General features: G+C 43.9%; 1 protein-coding gene across 4 annotated transcripts in view; it reads right to left on the bottom strand.

The window, feature by feature from the left end:
• The window catches only part of prodh2 (proline dehydrogenase 2), a 40,606-nt gene that overhangs the window by 9,531 nt on the left and 8,701 nt on the right, over positions 1–22,374 (bottom strand). For 3 of the 4 annotated variants that reach the window (XM_045701999.1, XM_014157025.2, XM_045701998.1), the window contains 6 exons: positions 21,429–21,619; positions 18,029–18,155; positions 17,206–17,277; positions 14,511–14,591; positions 11,906–12,049; positions 390–556 (listed from right to left, as the gene is read on the bottom strand). In XM_045701999.1, coding sequence (XP_045557955.1) covers positions 390–556; positions 11,906–12,049; positions 14,511–14,591; positions 17,206–17,277; positions 18,029–18,155; positions 21,429–21,619 — 782 coding nt within the window. The remainder of the gene's footprint in view (positions 1–389; positions 557–11,905; positions 12,050–14,510; positions 14,592–17,205; positions 17,278–18,028; positions 18,156–21,428; positions 21,620–22,374) is intronic. The other variant, XM_045702000.1, reaches the window with a different exon arrangement.

The following is a 22,374-nucleotide window of genomic DNA, read 5'->3' as shown; positions in this document are numbered from 1 at the left end:
CATCTAAAATGCTTTGAATTAATCAGCACCTGTCCGTTTCACCACAATAGACAGTAGGCTACTTGGATGTTTTCTCTATCTGCTACGCTGCCACGTTGTGTTTGACACTTTTTTCTCAATGTGGTCCTGGAACCTCAGAGCCCTCCAGATACCCCCACCCCTCTCGCGCTCACTATGTGTTCCGGAACCTCCCGATTTACAAATTAAGCACCGCACCAATCCAATGGTTTAATGCATGGGGAGGAGTGGACACAGGTGTAGACTTGAGGAGAAAGAATTGATTATTTGGACATTGGTTATTTGAACGTCGGGAGAGTGGTGCTTGGTGCACCACTCCGTAATATAACATCTTCCGTCACCCCAAAAACCGACATGCACAAGAGAGTTACCTGTCATTGGTGTGCTCCCAGGATTCGTGAACAGGTTCTGACCACCCCTCACTATTGGCCAGTTTCCTTTCTTTGTCCATGTACGCCCCTCTCACAAGCTTCACACCCAGACAGAAGGACTCGCTGATGGACAGGTGGACGTCCTTGAGCAGGAGAGACCGCGATTCCTGAAAAAAAGAGAGAGAGAGAGAGAGAGAGAGAGAGAGAGAGAGAGAGAATTAGCAGGTATTGTATCAAGCACAATTGCATTATATAGGAAAAACATATGGTAAAACTGTTGTGAAATTGCTGAGTAGTGGGCTATACTGTAAATGAGTGTCATAGACAGCTGCTTGACAACACCTTTTACAAGAAACTCAGAAGTGACCCTACTTCCCAATTTCAGAATACTATCTTTTCTGTCCTAGATCGGTATTTAAGTTCTGGTCAGATAACCAAAAAAGAACATGACTTTTTGGCTATTCAACACCCTAAAATTGCCACTTTCTATAATTTGCCGAAATTACACAAGAATGTTACAAAACCTCCAGAGCGCCCTATTGTAGTGGGCATTGATGCAGTAACGGCCCCTCTATCTACTTTTGTTGACTTTTTTATTAGACCACTCGCAGAACAGCTCCCCTTCTTTGTAAAGGACACCAGTAGTATGATCTCTATTATTGAATCTCTTGATCCTCTTCCTGAGAATACCTTGTAAGTTACTTTTGATGTTGAGTCATTATACACAAATATTCCACACGAGGGCGGTATTGAAGCTATGGAACATTTTCTTCTGCAACGTGACCCTTATGAACTACCTTCCAGTGCCTGCATTATAACATTGGCTGAAATAGTACTCACACATAACTATTTCATGTTTCTAAATGATTTCTTTATTCAGACGAAGGGTAATGCTATGGGATCCCCCATGGCTCCTAACTATGTTAATTTGTATGTGAGTTACATAGAGAAACAGTCTATTTTCAATCCTCTCAAAAATGTTTTCTTGCCTTACATCATTGGAAACGGTATATTGATGATATTTTGGTTCTATGGAGTGGTGATGCAAAACAGCTCCAGGCATTCCATGCTTTTCTTAACTCCTGTTCTGAACATTTGAGATTTACTATGCAATCTTATACACGTCAAATCAGTTTTCTTGATCTTCTGATCTTGTGTGAAAATAATGTTCTATACACTGATCTTTACAGGAAACCTACTGATCGTAACAGTTTGTTGAGGGCTGACAGTTGTCACCCACTTCCCTTGAAAAATAGTTTGCCCTACAGCCAATTCTGTCGAATCAAAAGAATTTGCAAAAAACAATCAGATTTCGACAGAAGTATGGCTGAGATGCAAAGAAAGTTCAAGGAGAGGGGGTAAAAAAATGATCAGATTAATATTGTCATTGATAAAATTCAAAACAAAACTAGACATGACCTTTTTCAAGGTCAGTCTCGCGAAAAGACACATTCTTGCGTTCTAACTACCCGCTATTCAAAGCGCTCTGAACAAATTAAGGGAATCGTTCACAAACATTGGCACATTCTAAAATACGATGATAGTCTCGGTAATGTGTTTTCAGACCTTCCCTTGGTCGTATTTACGCTGGGCAGAAATCTCAGAGACCAATTGGTACACTCTGATTTACCACCCCAAGATATTCCTGAACAACATCTATTTGCGCCCCTACTGGATGGAAATTACAAGTGTAATGGCTGTGCTCAATGCAATGGTACTTATAAATGTAGATCCTTCAAACACCCCCAAACAGGGAAATCGATCCCAATCAAAGGTGTTATTACGTGCTCCACTAAGGCAGTTATTTATCTTATAACTTGTCCTTGTGGTAAAAATTATGTGGGTAAAACAAAGCGTGAATTAAAAGTACGTATCTCAGAGCATCGTAGCACCATTAGGTGCAAAAACTTGACTTACCCAGTTGCGGCCCACTTTTTGGAAGCAAACCACTCGATTTCATCTCTGCGTTATATTGGCATCGAACATGTCACCCTCCCTAGGAGAGGGGGTGACCTTGATAATTTATTGTTAAAATGAGAGGCTGCCTGGATCTTTAACTTAAAGACCCTTGCACCCTTCGGTCTCAACATAGACTTTGATCTTATCCTGTTATGGATAGGGGGCAGTATTTTCACAGCCGGATAAAAAACGTACCCGATTTAATCTGATTATTACTCCTGCCCAGAAACTAGAATATGCATATAATTATTAGCTTTGGATAGAAAACACTCCAAAGTTTCTAAAAATGTTTGAATGGTGTCTGTGAGTATAACAGAACTCATTTGGCAGGCCAAAACCTGAGAAGATTCTGTACAGGAAGTACCCTGTCTGACCATTTCTTGGCCTTCTTGATTATCTCTATCCAAAACAGGGGATCTCTGCTGTTACGTGACACTTCCTACGGCTCCCATGGGCTCTCAGAAGGCGGCAAAAAGCTGAATCGTGGCTTTGCAGGCCCTGGCTGAAAAACATCAGCGGGTTTGGATAGTGGTCGGTCAGAGTACTATGAGACTGAGGCGCGTGCCCGAGTCGACTCCATGTTTACTTTCTCTCTCTTTGAACAAAAACAACCACTCCCGGTCGGAATATTATCGCTTTTTTACGAGAAAAATGGCATAAAAATTGATTTTAAACAGCGGTTGACATGCTTCGAAGTACGGTAATGGAATATTTAGATTTTTTTGTCACGAAATGCGTCGTGCTCGTGACCCTTATTTACACTTCGGATAGTGTCTTGAACGCACGAACAAAACGCCGCTATTTGGATATAACTATGGATTATTTTGAACCAAACCAACATTTGTTATTGAAGTAGCAGTCCTGGGAGTGCATTCTGATGAAGAACACCAAAAGTAATCAAACTTTTCTAATAGTAAATCGGAGTTTGGTCAGGGCTAAACGTGGTGGGTGTCAAAATAGCTAGCCATGATGGCTGGGCTATCTACTCAGAATATTGCAAAATGTGCTTTCCCCCCGAAAAGCTATTTTAAAATCGGACACCTCGATTGCACAAAGGAGTTCTGTATCTATAATTCTTAAAATAATTGTTATGTTTTTTGTGAACGTTTATCGTGAGTAATGTAGTAAATTCACCGGAAGTGTTCGGTGGGAATGCTAGTTCTGAACGTCACATGCTAATGTAAAAAGCTGGTTTTTGATATAAATATGAATTTGATTGAACAAAACATGCATGTATTGTATAACATAATGTCCTAGGCGTGTCATCTGATGAAGATCATCAAAGGTTAGTGCTGCATTTAGCTGTGGTTTTGTTTTTTGTGACATTATATGCTAGCTTGAAAAATGGGTGTCTGATTATTTCTGGCTGGGTACTCTGCTGACATAATCTAATGTTTTGCTTTCGCTGTAAAGCCTTTTTGAAATCGGACAGTGTGGTTAGATAAAGGAGAGTCTTGTCTTTAAAATGCTGTGAAATAGTCATATGTTTGAAAAATTGAAGTTTTTGTATTTTTGAGGAATTTGTAATTCGCGCCACGCCTATCATTGGATATTGGAGCAGGTGTTCCGCTAGCGGAACGTCTAGATGTAAGAGGTTTTAAGCCATTCTTGTGATTATTGTGACTTTGCCATTGTAATTGTTTGTAAGCTTGTGTAATCTGAAATGAATCTATGATCGTATGCTTTCCATTTGTTTTTTTTGTATGCTGTTCTTTGTATGCCATTTTTATATTTGAGAATTAACCAATGATATTAGGCCACACGTTGGCCATGATTACAGACACCTGTGTGTCTTTTGACACTATATAAACGAGTCATCTCGCAGTGTTTGATCATACCCTGATGAAGACAGCTTGGCTGTCGAAACGTTGGATATTACATTTTTGCATCTGAGCTCCTAGAGTGTGCGGCTCTCCCTTATTTTCAAGTTTTCTACTCCGCTAGCCAGCACCTCGCCTTAATAGGTGTGCGTTTCTTTATCTTCCAGATTGAGTAGTGGGCTATGACTAGGTTCGTCATTAAGCTCCTACGTTACTCCTGATTCTGCAATTAATTTGCTGCTTCATTCATTTACAATCTATAGTAATATAAGGACACTGAAAGAGGGCTTGTCCTCATCAAGGGTCACAAAAACTACATTTAACACTTGGGAGTCACCAGGAAATAAGACCCTGTACATACAGTTGAAGTCGGAAGTTTACATACACTTAGGTTGGAGTCATTAAAACTCGTTTTTCAACCACTCCACAAATTTCTTGTTAACGAACTATAGTTTTGGCAAGTCGGTTAGGACATCCACTTTGTGCATGACACAAGTCATTTTTCCAACAATTGTTTACAGACAGAAAATGTAACTTATATTTCACTGTATCACAATTCCAGTGGGTCAGAAGTTAACATACACTAAGTTGACTGTGCCTTTAAACAGCGTGAAAAATTCCATAAAATGATGTCATGGCTTTAGAAGCTTCTGATAGGCTAATTGACACCATTTGAGTCAATTGGAGGTGTACCTGTGGATGTATTTCAAGGCCTACCGTCAAACTCAGTGCCTCTTTGCTTGACATCATGGGAAAATCAAAAGAAATCAGCCAAGACCTCAGAAAATAAATGATAGACCTCCACAAGCCTGGTTCATCCTTGGGAGCAATTTCCAAACGCCTGAAGGTACGACATTCATCTGTACAAACAATAGTACGCAAGTATAAACACCATGGGACCATGCAGCCGTCATACCGCTCAGGAAGGAGATGCGTTCTGTCTCCTAGAGATGAATGTACTTTGGTGCAAAAAGTGCAAATCAATCCCAGAACAACAGCAAAGGACCTTGTGAAGATACTGGAGGAAACAGGTACAAACATATCTATATCCACAGTAAAATGAGTCCTATATCGACATAACCTGAAAGACCGCTCAGCAAGGAAGAAGCCACTGCTCCAAAACTGCCATAAAAAAGTCAGACTACGGTTTGCAACTGCGCATGGGGACAAAGATCGTACTTTTTGGAGAAATGTCCTCTGGTCAGATTAAACAAAAATAGAACTGTTTGGCCATAATGACCATCGTCATGTTTGGAGGAAAAAGGGGAGATGCTTGCAAGCCAAAGAACACCATCCCAACCGTGAAGCATGGGGGTGGCAGCATCATGTTGTGGGGTGCTTTGCTGCAGGAGGGACTGGTGCACTTCACAAAATAGATGGCATCATGAGGATGGAAAATGATGTGGATATATTGAAGCAACATCTCAAGACATCAGTCAGGAAGTTAAAGCTTGGTCGCAAATGGGTCTTCCAAATGGACAATGACCCCCAAGCATACTTCTAAAGTTGTGGACAACAAAGTCAAGGTATTGGGGTGGCCATCACAAAGCCCTGACCTCAATCCCATAGAACATTTGTGGGCAGAACTGAAAAAGCGTGTGGGAGCAAGGAGGCTGTCATAGTCGTGTTTGTAGGTGGCAGGGAAGTCAGGCGCAGGAGAAACCAACTTGGTTAAACTGGAGTATTTTAATTAACCTCCCGCACCTCAGCCTCCTGGAGCGGGCCAGCCACCACCGGCCTGAGGAGAGACACATTAAAATGATGAACTGATCAATGATGGCTAGAAGACTGGTGACGTCGACCGCCGAGCACCACCCGAGCAAGGAGGGGCAAAGACTTCGGCAGAAGTCGTGACAGTACCCCCCCTGATGCGCGGCTCAAGCAACGCGTCGACACCGGCCTCGGGGACGACCCGGAGGATGAGGTGCAGGGCGATCCGGATGGAGAACTCTCGCAGCAGGGAAGGATCTAACACATCCTCTGGACCGTACCCCTCCCAGTCCACGAGGTACTGAAGGCCCCTCGCCCAACGTCTTGAATCCAGGATGGATCGAACAGAGTACGTCGGGGCTCCCTCAATGTCCAGAGGGGGCGGAGGAACCTCCCGCACCTCAGCCTCCTGGAGCAGGCCAGCCACCACCGGCCTGAGGAGAGACACATGGAACGAGGGGTTAATGTAGTAATGGGGGGGAAGCTTTAACCTATAACATACCTCGTTCACTCTCCTCAGGACTTTAAATGGCCGCACAAACTGCAGACCAGCTTCCGGCAGGGCAGGTGGAGGGGCAGGTTTCTGGTCGAGAGCCAGACCCTGTCCCCCGGTGCGAACACCGGGGCCTCACTGCGGTGTCGGTCTGCGGCAACTTTCTGCCGCGTACGGCGCGCTGAAGGCGGACATGAGCGGAGTCCCAGGTTTCCTCGGCACGCCGGAACCAGTCGTCCACCGCAGGAGCCTCAGTCTGACTCTGATGCCAAGGAGCCAGAACCGGCTGATACCCCAATACACACTGAAAGGGAGAGAGGTTAGTGGATGAGTGGCGGAGCGAGTTCTGAGCCATCTCTGCCCAGGGCACGAACTCCGCCCACTCCCCCGACCTATCCTGGCAATAAGACCTCAAAAACCTACCCACATCCTGGTTAACTCTCTCCACCTGCCCGTTACTCTCAGGGTGAAAACCTGAGGTAAGGCTGACGGAGACCCCCAGACGTTCCATGAACGCCTTCCAGACCCTTGAAGTGAACTGGGGACCCCAATCAGACACTATATCCTCAGGCACCCCGTAGTGCCAAAAGATGTGTGTAAACAGAGACTCCGCCGTTTGTAGGGCCTTTACCTCGGGAACCGAGGTAAAGAAAGCCTTCAGTTTCCTCAAAGCCCTGTCCGCCCCAGCCGACCACTGCAAACGCACCGGACCCCCCTTCAACAGTGAGGTAATGGGAGCAGCTACCTGACCAAAACCCCGGATAAACCTCCGGTAGTAATTGGCAAACCCTAAAAATCGCTGCACCTCCTTCACCGTGGTTGGAGTCGGCCAATTAGGCACGGCTGCAATGCGGTCACTTTCCATCTGCACTCCTGACGTGGATAGGCGATACCCTAAGAAGGAGACGGACTGTTGACAGGCATTTCTCAGCCTTGACATACAGGTCATGCTCCAACAGGCGACCAAGCACTCTGCGCACCAGGGACACATGCTCGGCGCGTGTAGCGGAGTATATCAGAATGTCATCGATATACACCACTACACCCTGCCCGTGCAGGTCCCTGAAAATCTCGTCTACAAAAGATTGGAAGACTGATGGAGCATTCTTCGACCGGTACGGCATGACGAGATACTCATATAATGCCCTGAGGTGGTACTAAATTATGTCTTCTACTCGTCTCCATCTCGGATACACACCAGGTTGTACGCACTCCTGAGATCCAGTTTAGTGAAGAAGCACGCCCCGTGCATTAACTCAATCGCCGTGGCGATTAGAGGTAGCGGGTAACTGTACCCCACCGTGATTTTATTAAGACCTCGATAATCAATGCACGGGCGCAGACCTCCATCCTTCTTCTTCACAAAAAAGAAACTCGAGGAGACGGGTGAAATGGAGGACCTAATGTACCCCTGACGCAGGGATTCTGAGATATATGTCTCCATAGCCACCGTCTACGCTTGCGACAGGGGATACACGTGACTCTTAGGAAGTGCCTACCATGAGATTTATCACACAATCCCCCTGTCAATGGGGTGGTAATTGAGTCGCCTTCTGAGAGCCAAATCGGCATATTCGGGGGGAATGCGCACGGTGGAGACCTGGTCTGGACTTTCCACCGTAGTAGCACCAATGGAAACCCCTACACACCTACCTGAGCACTCTCGCGACCACCCCGTGAGAGCCCTCTGTGGCCAAGAAAAAGTGGGGTTATGACTAGTTAACCAAGGTAGGCCCAGCACCACGGGATACGCAGGAGTGTCAATAAGGAAAATACACATTTTTTCCTTCTGACCCCCCTGCGTCACCATACTCAAAGGAGCTGTGGCCTCCTTGATCAACCCTGACCCTAATGGTCGATTATCTAAGGTGTGAATGGGGAAAGGCACATCCACGGGTACAATGGGGATCCCTAAACTATGAGCAAAAGCTTGATCAATGAAATTCTCAGCCGCGCCTGAATCTACAAGCGCCTTATGCTGGGAACGCGGGGAAAAATCAGGAAAAGTAACAGACACAAATATATGTGCAACAGAGGGCTCTGGATGAGAATGGTGCCTACTCACCTGGGGTGGCGCCAGAGTGCCCTGCCTTCTACCTCGATTCCCAGAGGAACCTACCCGGCACCGACTAGCAGTGTGACCTCTGCGGCCACCGATGGTGCACGAGCGGGAACCCCCTCCAGTCTCCCTGTGCATCCTCCCTCCCAGTTCCATGGGTAGAGGAGAGGGGGTGCGGGAGGATGGAACCACCAGACCCCGATCTGTACGTCCGCGAGCAGCCAGCAGGTTGTCCAGCCGGATGTACAGATCCACCAGCTGGTCGAAGGTGAGGGTGGTGTCTCTGCAGGCCAGCTCCCAAAGCACGTCCTCACGCAGACTGCAGAGGTAATGGTGGATCAGGGCCCTGTGATTCCGTCCCGTAACGGCTGCCAGGGTCCTGAACTCCAGGGCAAAATCCTGGACGCTCCACGTCTCCTGCCTCAGATGGTAGAGGCGCTCACCCACCGCTCTGCCCTCGGGTGGGTGGCCGAAAGCTGCCCGAAAACGGCGGGTGAATTCCTCATAATGGTCCAACGCCGCATCTCCTTCTCCACACACAGCGCTGGCCCACTCCAGGGCTCTCCCTGTGAGGCACGAGACGAGCGCGAAACTCTTCTCACGGTCAGTTGGAACTGGGTGGACCGTGGCCAGATAAAGTTCTAATTGGAGTAGGAAACCCTGGCAGTTGGCAGCACTTCCGTCGTAACCCTGAGGCATGGCTAGACGGATGCCACCGGGAACAGGTTGACAAGGGGCGCTCCAGATAGACCCCGGTTGGGCTGGTGGAGGCGCTGGATGAATTCCCTGTCTCTTCCAGCGGTCCATATTCTGGACAACGCGATCCATGGCGGCGCACAGATGGTGTAGCTTCTCTGCATTCTCCTGGATGCGCTCCTCCACCTCCCTGTCCGGGGTATCTTCTCCTGCTGACTTCAATATTTTGGTCAGTGATTCTGTCATAGTCGTGTTTGTAGGTGGCAGGGAAGTCAGGCGCAGGAGAAACCAACTTGGTTAAACTGGAGTATTTTAATTAACAAAAAAAAAAAACTCCAAAACCAAAGTACACAAATAACATGGGTAAAAATAACCCGTCGCACACCGATACAAAATACACGCGTACATAACTCACAAACAATCACTGACAAGGACATGAGGGAAAACAGAGGGTTACATACACAACATGTAATGAATGGGATTGGAACCAGGTGTGTAGGAAGACAAGACAAAACCAATGGAAAATGAAAAACTGATCAATGATGGCAAGAAGACCGGTGACGTCGACCGCCGAGCACCACCCGAGCAAGGAGGGGCATCGACTTCGGCAGAAGTCGTGACAGAGGCCTACAAACCTGACTCAGTTACACCAGCTCTGTCAGGAGGAATGGGCCAAAATTCACCCAACTTATTGTGGGAAGCTTGTGAAAGGCTACCCGAAACGTTTGACCCAAGTTAAACAATTTAAAGGCAATGCTACCAAATACTAATTGAGTGTATGTAAAGTTCTGACCCACTGGGAATGTGATGAAAGAAATACAAGCTGAAATAAATCATTCTCTCTATTATTATTCTGACATTTCACATTCTTAAAATAAAGTGGTGAGCCTAACTGACCTAAAACAGGGAATGTTTACTAGGATTAAATGTCAGGAACTGTGAAAAACTAAGTTTAAATGTATTTGGCTAAGGTGTATGTAAACTTCCGACTTCAACTGTAAAAAGAGCATTCGGAAAGTATTCAGACACCTTGACTTTTCCACGTTTTGTTACGTTACAGTTTTATTCTAAAATAGATATTTTTTTAATCCTCATCAATCTACACACTATACACCATAATGAAAAAACAAAAGATCATGTGGATAAGTATTCAGACACTTTACTCAGTACTTTGTTGAAGAACCATTGGCAGTGATTACACCCTCGAGTCTTTTTGGGTATTGGCACACCTGTATTTGGGGAGTTTCTCCCATTCTTCTCTGCAGATCCTCTCAAGCTCTGTCAGGTTGGAGGGGAGTGTCGCTGCACAGCTATTTTCAGGTCTCTCCAGAGATGTTCAATTGGGTTCAAGTCCGGGCTCTGGCTGGGCCCCTCAAGGACATTCAGGGACTTGTCCCAAAGCCACTCCTGCGTTGTCTTGGCTGTGTGCTTAGGGTCATTGTCCTGTTGGAATGTGAACCTTCGGCCCAGTCCGACCTCCTGAGCACTCTGGAGCAGGTTTTCATCAAGGATCTCTCTGTACTTTGCTCCATTCATCTTTCCCTCCATCCTGACTAGTCTCCGAGTCCCTGCCGCTGAAAAAAATCCCCACAGAGTGATGCTGCCACCTCCATGGTTCACCGTAGGGATGGTATTGGCCAGGTGATGAGCGGTGCCTGGTTTCCTCCAGAGTTGATGCATGACATTCAGGCCAAAGAGTTCAATCTTGGTTTCATCAGACCAGAGAATCTTGTTTCTCATGGTCTGAGAATCCTTTAAGTACATTTTGGCAAACTCCAAGTGGGCTGTCATGTGTCTTTTACTGAGGAGTGTCTTCCGTCTATCCACTCTACCATAAAAGCCTGATTGGTGGAGTGCTGCAAAGATGGTTGTCCTTCTGGAAGGTTCTTCAATCTCCACAGAGGAACTCTGGAGCTTTGTCAGAGTGACGATCGGGTTCTTGGTCACCTCCCCGACCAAGGCCTTTGTCCCCGATTGCTCAGTTTGGCCATACGGCCAGCTCTAGGAAGAGTCTTGGTGGTTACAAAGCTTCTTCCATTTAAGAATGATGGAGGCCACTGTGTTCTTGGGGACCTTCAATGCTGCAGAAATGTTTTGGTACCCTTCCCTAGACCGGTGCCTCGACATAATCCTGTCTTGGAGCTCTACGGACAATTCCTTTGACCTCATGGCTTGTTTTTTGTTCTGACATGCACTGTCAACTGTTGGACCTTATATAGACAGGTGTGTGCCTTTCCAAATCATGTCCATTCAATTGAATTTACCACAGGTGGACTCCAATTAAGTTGTAGAAACATCTCAAGGATGATCAGTGGAAACAGGATGCAGCTGTGCTCAATTTTGAGTCTCATAGCAAAGGGTCTGAATACTTATGTAAATAAGGTATTTATGTATTTTATTTTTAATACATTTGCAAAAATGTCAAAAAACCTGTTTGCTTTGTCATTACAGGGTATTGTGTGTAGATTCAAATTCTACTTCTTCCACTTTAGAATAAGGCTGTAATCGAACAAAATCTGGAAAAAGTGAAGGAGTCTGAATACTTTCCGAATGCACTGTAAGTTCTAGAACTGATGTAAAACACATTTGGTTGAGACAATGAATAGATATTTCTGCTGAGAATGTCTGTGCAATTTTTTTTACACAACCATTCATTGTGGAGAAACAAATAGAGAGGGAAGGAGAGAGAGAGAGAGAGAGAGAGGGGGGGGGGAGGGAGAGAGAGAAACAGCAAGAGGGGGATGAATAGGAATCAAAATGGAGCTGAAAAGTAGACTACCTTAAGGTAACACTGGTAGGTGTTCCAGATCCAGGCGCCATCTCGGTTGAACTTCTTCATCATGGCCATGGTGACGAGTGAGAGGGCGGGGTTCATGTATGTATACTCTGCGTCGACCAGAACTCGCACTTTGTTGGCACTGGTCTGAGAATGAAACACATAGAGTAATGGCACTTTGGCAACACTTTACCTAAAGTGATTCTTATGTCTATAATGTGTAGGCCAGGGCTTTCCAACCCTGTTCCTGGAGAGCTACCGGCCTGTAGGTTTTCAATCCAACCCCAGTTGTAATTAACCTGATTCAGTTGATCACCCAGCTAATTATTAGAATCAGGTATGCTAGATTAGGGTTGGAGTGAAAACCTACAGGACGTTAGCTCTCCAGGAACAGTGTTGGAGACCATGACCATGTAATTACAAAGCAGATAGTATGTTAGTACATGTGAATACAATGTTGTAACTACAGCTATTAATGAGTAGTTACATACATGTAACTGCCCAAATAAAGGAAACACCGACATAAAGTGTCTTAACAGGGTGTTGTGTCACCATGAGCCATAGCAGCTTCAATGCACCTTGTATTAGCCTTGGCCAGGTCGCAATTGTAAATGAGAACTTGTTCTCAATTTGCCTACCTGGTTAAATAAAGGTTAAATAAATAAATAAATAAAAATTAAAAAATTGATTCTACTAGTGTCTGGAACTCTATTGGAGGGATGCGACACCATTCTTCCATGAGAAATACTATAATTTGGTGTTTTGTTGATGGTGGTGGAAAACACCATCTCAGGCTCTGCTCCAGAAGAAGTGTTCAATTTGGGTTGAGATCTGATAACTGAGACGGCCATGGCATATGATTTACATTATTTTCATGCTTATCAAACCATCTACTCAAGTGTTTCCATTATTTTGGCAGTTACAGTTGAAGTTGGAAGTTTACATAGACCTTAGCCAAATACATTTAATCTCAGTTTTTCACAATTCCTGACATTTAATCCTTGTAAAAATTCCCTGTTTTAGGTCAGTTAGGATCACCACTTTATTTTTTAAGAATGTGAAATGTCAGAATAATAGTGGAGAGAATGATTTATTTCAGCTTTTATTTCTTTCATCACATTCCCAGTGGGTCAGAAGTTTACATACACTCAATTAGTATTTGCTAGCATTGCCTTTAAATTGTTTAACTTGGGTCAAACGTTTCGGGTAGCCTTCTACAAGCTTCCCACAACAAGTTGGGTGTTTGTAGGCCTCCTTGCTCGCACACACTTTTTCAGTTCTGCCCACACATTTTCTATGGAATTGAGGTCAGGGCTTTGTGATGGCCACTCCAATACCTTGACTTTGTTGTCCTTAAGCCATTTTGCCACAACTTTGGAAGTATGCTTGAGGTTATTGTCCACTTGGAAGACCCATTTGGGACCAAGCTTTAACTTCCTGACTGATGTCTTGAAATGTTGCTTCAATATATCCAAATAATTTTCCTTCCTCATGATGTGAAGTGCACCAGTCTCCCCTGCAGCAAAGCACCCCCACAACACAATGCTGCCACCCCCGTGCTTCACGTTTGGGATGGTGTTCTTCGGCTTGCAAGCATCCCCCTTTTTCCTCCAAACATGACAATGGTCACTATGGCCAATATTTTTGTTTCATCAGACCAGACGGCATTTCTCCAAAAAGTACGATCTTTGTCCCCGTGTGCAGTTGCAAACCGTTGACTGGCTTTTTTATGGCAGTTTTGGAGCAGTTGCTTCTTCCTTGCGGCCTCTCAGGTTATGTCGATATAGGACTCGTTTTACTGTGGATATAGATACGTGGTACCGTCAGGCGTTTGGAAATTGCTCCCAAGGATGAACCAGGCTTGTGGAGGTCTACAATTATTTTTCTGAGGTCTTGGCTGATTTCTTTTGATTTTCCCATGATGTCAAGCTAAGAGGCACTGAGTTTGAAGGTAGGCCTTGAAATACATCCACAGGTACACCTCCAATTGACTCAAATGATGTCAATAAGCCTATCAGAAGCTTCTAAAGCCATGACATCATTTTATGGAATTTTCCACGCTGTTTAAAGGCGCAGTCAACTTAGTGTATGTAAACTTCTGACCCACTGGAATTGTGATACAGTGAATTAAAAGTGAAATAATCTGTCTGTAAACAATTGTTGGAAAAATGACTTGTGTCACGCACAAAGTAGATGTCCTAAATGACTTTCCAAAACTGTAGTTTGTTAACAAATAATTTGTGGAGTGGTTGAAAAACAATTTTTAATGACTCCAACCTAAGTGTATGTAAGCTTCCGACTTCAACTGTAACTGTAGGTACAAGGGATATTTAAGGTAAAGTTTTACCGACTCTTTTACATCTAACTTCATGACAGGAATATCATTACATGTGGAAAACAAGATATATTACGGGGCACATGGTGCATTGAAGCAAGAAATATAATTTCATGTGGAAAAGAAGATACAGGACACATGGGGCATCTAAGTATAAAAGTATAAATAAATGTATGTGGACAATACCAGTGTAGGCTGTAATATTTGCATAAGCAAATAACAGGTGCCAATATTTCAGAATTTATGAAAATACATATTTTTTTCTCTCCATACCTCTCCCACTTTGTTGAGCCTCTGAAGGCCGCACAGGAAATGTGTGTTCTCGCTCTCCTGTAAACCGGGGAAGCTGATTGGCTGTGAGAAACAGGACCAGACAGTGGATCAGTCATCACTCTAGACCAGGTATTCCCAAACTAGGGGGGTACGCCAAATAAAAATGTGATACACATAATAAAAATAAATTAAAAAATCTACATTTTTTTCACGTTTTCAAACAGTCCATTTAGTAAGGCCCGCGTCCATAGAGACACATACCAGCTCTACTGGTAGTACTGCTACTACCAGCAGTACTACACCTGCACCTGTCGATGACACAAGTTGTTCTGCTTCCACGAGCACATCCAATGCTAGCATCAGTAATTCTACATTTGTTGTTAGTCCAGCTAGCATGGACACTGACAGTTATGAATCTGATGCAACCGAAGAGCTACTGCCCCCTTACCCGGGAATGCACCGAACAACAGACAGGGACGTTGGACCATCGAAGAGGCACCAATATGATGAGAACTACATTGATTTGGGGTTCACTTGGGAGTAGTACCTTTCCTCAGCCACAGTGTGTTAAATTTGCAAAAGTACTATCTCACAACTCAATGAAACCTTCACTATTGCGCAGACATTTAGAAACAAAACATGCCAATTTGAAAAATTAGCCTCAGGAGTTTTTGGAGTGAGAATTAAGACGACTTTTGAGTAGTAACACATGTATAAAAGCAACAGGTACCAATAATAAGAAGGGGCTAGAAGCGTCTTATATGGTGAGCTACCCAAGTGGCTAGGACAGACAAGCCCCATACTATTGTGGATTACTTAATTCTTCCTGCTGCCACAAGATATGGCTGGGACAATGCTGGGGAAAAGGCCCATAAAACTATACAGACAATGCATCAGTGACATGGCTGGAGATGTAATGAAACAATTACTGCTTCGCATACAAGCCAGTGAATTCTATGCATTACAGCTGGATGAGTCAACAGACGTGGCGGGCCTGGCACAGCTCCTGGTATATGTCCGTTACGTTTATGGGGGGACAATTAAGGAAGACATCCTCTTATGCAAACCACTGGAAACCAGGACAACAGAAGAGGATATTTTTAAAGTACTGGACAGTTTTGTGACATCAAATGGACTTTGGTGGTCAAGATGTGTATAAACATTCAGAAGTGCGCTGGTTATCAAGGGGCAAAGCATTGACACGTTTTTTTTAAATTGAGAGACAAGCTTAAAGTTTTCTTTACTGACCATAATTTTCACTTGTCTGACCACTTGCATGATGTCGAGTTTCCAACACGACTAGCCTATCTGGGTGATGTTTTTTCTCGCCTGAATGATCTGAATCTAGGATAACAGGGACTCTCCGCAACTATATTCAATGTGCGGGACAAAATTGAGGCTATGACTAAGAAGTTGGAGCTCTTTTCTGTCTGTATTAACAAGGACAACACACAGGTCTTTCCATCTTTGTATGATTTTCTGTGTGCAAATTAACTCAAGCTTACGGACAATGTCAAATGTGATATAGCGAAGCACCTGAGTGAGTTGGGTGCGCAATTATGCAGGTACTTTCCCGAAACGGATGACACAAACAACTGGATTCGTTATCCCTTTCATGCCCTGCCTCCAGTCCACTGAACAAGAGAGCTTCATTGAAATTGCAACAAGCGGTTCTGTGAAAATCTAATCAGAAGCCACTGCCATATTTCTGGATTGGGCTGCGCTCAGAAAATCCTACCTTGAGATTCTGTGGTATGACTTAAAGATTGCTGTACATCAGCGGAACCCATCCAACTTGAAGGAGCTGGAGCAGTTTTGCCTTGAAGAATGGGCAAAAATCCCAGTGACTAGATGTGCCAAGCTGATAGAGACATACCCCAAGAGACTTGCAGCTGTAATTGCTGCAAAAGGTGGCTCAACAAAGTATTGACTTCGGGGGGGGGTGAATAGTAATAAACGCTTAAGTTTTCTTTTTTTGTCTTATTTCTTGTTTGTGTCATTAGAAAAATTATTTTGTATCTTCAAAATGGTAGACATGTTGTGTAAATCAAATGATACAAACCCCCCAAAAATTCATTTTAATTCCAGGTTGTAAGGCAACAAAATAGGAAAAAAGCCAAGGGGGTGAATACTTTCACAAGCCACTGTACCTATGTGAGAGTGGATTCTCAGCCCTCACTAGCATGAAAACTAAATACAGACAGACACAAGACTGTGTGTGGAAAATGATTGAAGACTGAGACTCTCTCCAATACAACCCAACATTGCATAGTTATGTCGATCCTTTCAAGCACACCCTTCTCATTAACCTGTGGTGAGTTATTCACAATTTTCGATGAACAAATTAGGTTTTATATGTAAGATGGTTAAATAAAGAGCAAAATTATTGATTATTATTATTATTTGTGCCCTGGTCCTAGAAGAGCTCTTTGTCACTTTCCACGAGCGTGGTTGTGACAAAAACTCACACTCATTCTTATGTTGAATAAATGTATCGTATAGTGTGTGTGTGTGGCAGGCTTACAATGATATCAAAAAACAACATTTGAGAGTGCGCTGACCCTGGTGCTAGAGGGGGTACGCAGCTGGAGGTTGAATGTTTGAAGGGGTACGATACTATGAAAGGTTTGGGAACCACTGCTCAAGACTTATAAATAGAGAGGCATCTGAACATCTCACAAAATGGCTCACCCACCTCTCCGTCCATGGCTCTGACTAGGAGGTCTAGGTCATACTGTTGTTCTGAGAGCAGGGTTGTTAGCTTCACCTAAGTACAAAGGGAAATGTGTCAACAGAGATCTGGGCCTGCATTTATCGGATTGCTGATTCAGGATCGGTTTTGTTTCTTAGATCATATTGAATTATATTAGTATGGACAGGGAGGACCTGATCCTAGATCAGTGTCCATGTAACCGGCCCTTTATTGGAAGATATTGTTACTAAATAATAGAGAGCTAGTTATACACAAGAGCTAGACTGGTCCCAGACTTGTTTGTGCGCTTACAATTTCAGTCCTTGTCAAGGTAAACATTGTGTGTCATGATAATGAGTCACAAGAAGTTGGTATGATAGCACAAACAGACTGGCACCCAGGCTACACAGGAATGTAGTGTTTATTGCTTATATAATATATTTCATAAGGACAGGAAGACAGCAGGGTTGGGGTATATGGGGGTATATTCCATTTAAATTCAGTCAATTCAGGATGAAAACTGAAATTCCAATTCTCCTCAAAGATTTTCTATGATTAAAATGTGGAATTGGAATTTTACGTTACCTCCTGAATTAACTGTATTGAAATGGAATTGGCCCCAACCCTGCAGGACAGTACAATTAAAATAATTTAGTCTTCAAAGGTCTAATTAATACCATGATTACACACAATGGAGAAAGATTGTTTCAATAGAAAGGCATTCACTTACAAAAAGATGGAAGAAATAAACTTAATTAGCCAAAAAAGCATGAACTATGCTTCTCGCAGAGTAAAAGGGTTTTAGTCAAGTAAGTCATACACTTACACACAGCTCTGGACTGAGCAAGGCAGTGATCTTCAGCTGCATCATGGGATCTTTGCTCCATGCATTGCTATGGGACATGTCGACACATTCCAACATGGACGCCAGGTTGTCGTTGTACCGTCGCTCCCTGTTGACAATTGATATTTGAGCACATGCATTCAGACTGAAAGTTATTCCATATTTTTTAATTATTATTATTATTATTTTGTTTTGCCCCTTTTCTCCCCATTCTCATTATATCCAATTGGTAGTTACAGTCTTGTCTCAACGCTGCAACTCCCGTACGGACTCGGGAGAGTTGAAGGTCGAGAGCCATGCGTCCTCCGAAACACGACCTTGCCAAGCCATACTGCTTCTTGACACACTGCTCGCTTAACCCGGAAGCCAACCGCACAAATGTGTCAGAGGAAACACTGTACAACTGGCAACCGAGTCAGCGTGCATGCGCCCAGCCCGCCACAAGGAGTCGCTAGAGCGCGATGGGACAAGGACATCCCGGCCAGCCAAACCCTCCCCTAATACGGACGATGCCAATTGTGCGCCACCTCATGGGTCTCCCGGTCGTGGCCTGCTGCGACAGCCCGGGATTGAACCCGGGACTGTAGGGACGCCTCAAACACTGCGATGCAGTGCCTTAGAGTGCTACGCCACTCGGGAGGCCCTTCAATATTTCTGAATGAAAACAAACATTGAAAAAAGTAAAATAGATCTTTATCATCAATTTATGTAAAGTGCTGCATGAAACCCATGTAATTGCACAGCGTATGGTAGCCAAGCATTGCCAGCATAAAACCTTTTTCACACCACTGAGCCAAACTGAACTGAGCCTGGTTACATATCTTTAACTTATTTTGTACATAATGTTGCTGCTACCGTCTCTTATGACCGAAAATAACTTCTGGACATCAGCACAGCGATAACTCACTACGAACTGGCAGAAGCTTTTTTTTCATTTAACGAGTCCGACGAGCCCAACGTGAACGACATACGACTTTCCCGCGATCAGGTCCAAATCTCCATCATTTGCGTGAAGAGACAACGGAGAAAAAGAGAACGAAGGTCAGGCCGCCTTCTGAGAATTAATAGGCGATCGAATAAACCTTCCGTTCTTCTAGCTAACGTGCAATCATTGGAAAATAAAATCGACGACCGACAAAGATTAAACTACCAACGTGATATTAACCTGTTATGGCTAGGGGGCAGTATTTTCACGGCCGGATAAAAAACGTACCCGATTTAATCTGGTTACTACTCCTGCCCAGAAACTAGAATATGCATATAATTATTAGCTTTGGATAGAAAACACTCCAAAGTTTCCAAAACTGTTTGAATGGTGTCTGTGAGTATAACAGAACTCATTTGGCAGGCCAAAACCTGAGAAGAGGCGCGTGCCCGAGTCAACCTCATGCTTTGTTTTCTTTCATCTGTTTACCTAAATGCAGATTCCCGGTCGGAATATTATCGCTTTTTTACGAGAAATATGGCATAAAAATGGATTTTAAACAGCGGTTGACATGCTTCGAAGTACGGTAATGGAATATTTAGAAACATTTTTGTCACGAAATGCGCCATGCTCGTGACCCTTATTTACACTTCGGATAGTGTCTTGAACGCACGAACAAAACGCCGCTATTTGGATATAACGATGGATTATTTTGGACCAAACCAACATTTGTTATTGAAGTAGCAGTCCTGGGAGTGCATTCTGATGAAGAACACCAAAGGTAATCAAACTTTTCTAATAGTAAATCGGAGTTTGGTCAGGGCTAAACTTGGTGGGTGTCTAAATAGCTAGCCGTGATGGCTGGGCTATCTACTCAGAATATTGCAAAATGTGCTTTCACCGAAAAGCTATTTTAAAATCGGACACCTCGATTGCACAAAGGAGTTCTGTTTCTATAATTCTTAAAATAATTGTTATGTTTTTTGTGAACGTTTATCGTGAGTAATTTAGTAAATTCACCGGAGGTTTGCGGGGGGTATGCTAGTTCTGAACGTCACATGCTAATGTAAAAAGCTGGTTTTTGATATAAATATGAACTTGATTGAACAAAACATGCATGTATTGTATAACATAATGTCCTAGGTGTGTCATCTGATGAAGATCATCAAAGATTAGTGCTGCATTTAGCTGTCTTCTGGGTTTTTGTGACATTATATGCTAGCTTGAAAAATAGGTGTCTGATTATTTCTGGCTGGGTACTCTGCTGACATAATCTAATGTTTTTCTTTCGTTGTAAAGGCTTTTTGAAATCGGACAGTGTGGTTAGATTAACGAGAGTCTTGTCTTTAAAATGATGTAAAATAGTAATATGTTTGAGAAATTGAAGTAATAGCATTTCTAAGGTATTTGAAAATCGCGCCACGGGATTACACTGGCTGTTGCGTAGGTGGGACGATTTCGTCCCGCCTAGCCCAGAGAGGATAAGACAGCCTACAGGGAGGAGGTCAGAGACTTGGCCGTGTGGTGCCAGGAAAACAACCTCTTCCTCAACGTGATCAAGACAAAGGAGATGATTGTGGACTACAGGAAAAGGACTGAGCACGCCCCCATTCTCATCGACGAGGCTGAGAGCTTCAAGTTCCTTGGTGTCCACATTACCAACAAATTAACATGGTCCTAGCACACCAAGATAGTTGTGAAGAGGGCACGACAAAACCTATTCCCCATCAGGAGACTGAAAAGATTTGGCATGGGTCCTGAGATCCTCAAAAGGTTCTACAGCTGCACCAGCGAGAGCATCCTGACTGGTTGCATCACTGCCTGGTACAGCAACTGCTCAACCTCCAACCGCAAGGCACTACAGAGGGTAGTGCGTACGGCCCAGTACATCACTGGGGCCAAGCTTCCTGCCATCCAGGACCTCTATACCATGCTGTGTCAGAGGAAGGCCCTAAAAATTGTCAAAGACTCCAGCCAGCCTAGTCATAGACTGTTCTCTCTGCTACCGTACGACAAGCGGTTCCGGAGCGCCAAGTCTAGGTCCAAGAGGCTTCTAAACAGCTTCTACCCCCAAGCCATAAGACTCCTGAACATCTAATAAAATGTTATTATCTATGCATAGTCACTTTAATAACTCTACCTACATGTACATATTACCTCAATTACCTCAACACCGGTGACCCCGCACATTGACTCTGTACCGACACCCCCTGTATATAGTCTTGCTATTGTTATTTTACTGCTGCTCTTTATCGACTTGTAACTTTATTTCTTATTCATATTTTTTTAACTGTATTGTTGGTTAGGGTAAGTAAGCATTTCACCTGTTGTATTCTGCACTTGTGACTAATACAATTTGATTTGATCCACTATAGTTAAACTATCCAAGCCCAGAAGTGCAGTATAGTTTAGCACGCTTGTGTGGAAAGGGGTTTAACATAGAAATATGTGTCTAACCCAGTGCTCTCTCCCAGGTCCTCTTCAATGGGCACAGCCAGCATGGGGCAGAGTCCCAGGGAGCTCATCTTCTCCATGGAATGGGTGATCTCACCCTCACTCTCCCCGGCCACAAACTGAGCATATACAGAGGGCCGCAGGAACAGGGCAAACCCCCTTTTCCCGAGCAGAGTCCGCGCTACAGACATGAGCTGAGTGTGGGAGGAAGAGAGAAAGAAAGAAAGAAAGAAAGAAAGAAAGAAAGAAAGAAAGAAAGAAAGAAAGAAAGAAAGAAAGAAAGAAAGAAAGAAAGAAAGAAAGAAAGAAAGAAAGAATGAGTGAGTCAAAATGATAGGAAAGGGGAGAGCGAGTGAGTGAGTCAGATACAAATAAAGAGATCATTTTGGTTAGAGGTAAAGAGAGGGGGATATACAAAATAAATAAGGAGTATGAGAGGCAGAGAAAGAGTGGGCTCTGATTGACAGGGAGGGGAAACCGAGACGGGCAAATGTTAAAGGAATTCCTGCTTGAGTGTAATGATTAAATAATTCTACCCTGAATTTAGGGATATGGTCTATATAGCCTGTAGCATGAGTAACTAAAGGGTTAGCATAAGTCTCACGAGATTGACTAGGATAGGAGAGGAATGGGTATCTGTGGGTTTAAGTAAACATCAAGAACTGTTAAACTGTGGTTGACCTGACCTAGCTAGAACTCTGAGAGTTTATGATCTGAGAGGGAGTACCCCTCTAGGTTTCCCTAATCTCAGAGATATGAAACTGTCGGCTGGGTAAGAATTTACGGTGTTGAGAGTTCTGGGGAAGAACAATTAACTCTCCTTAGTGTTAGTGTGTAATGTGTGTGCGTAGATGAGGAGCCTGGTATATAATGATGTCTCTGTACAATGAACTGGAGAGCGCTCTCCTGAATAAACAATTCTGATTCTTGTAAGCTGGGCCTCTGTCTG

Source organism: Salmo salar, chromosome ssa19, assembly GCF_905237065.1.
Source record: "Salmo salar chromosome ssa19, Ssal_v3.1, whole genome shotgun sequence".
NCBI classification, from domain to species: domain Eukaryota; kingdom Metazoa; phylum Chordata; class Actinopteri; order Salmoniformes; family Salmonidae; genus Salmo; species Salmo salar.
The sequence above is the reverse complement of the archived record's forward strand: the minus strand, read 5'-3'. Positions and strand labels throughout refer to the sequence as shown.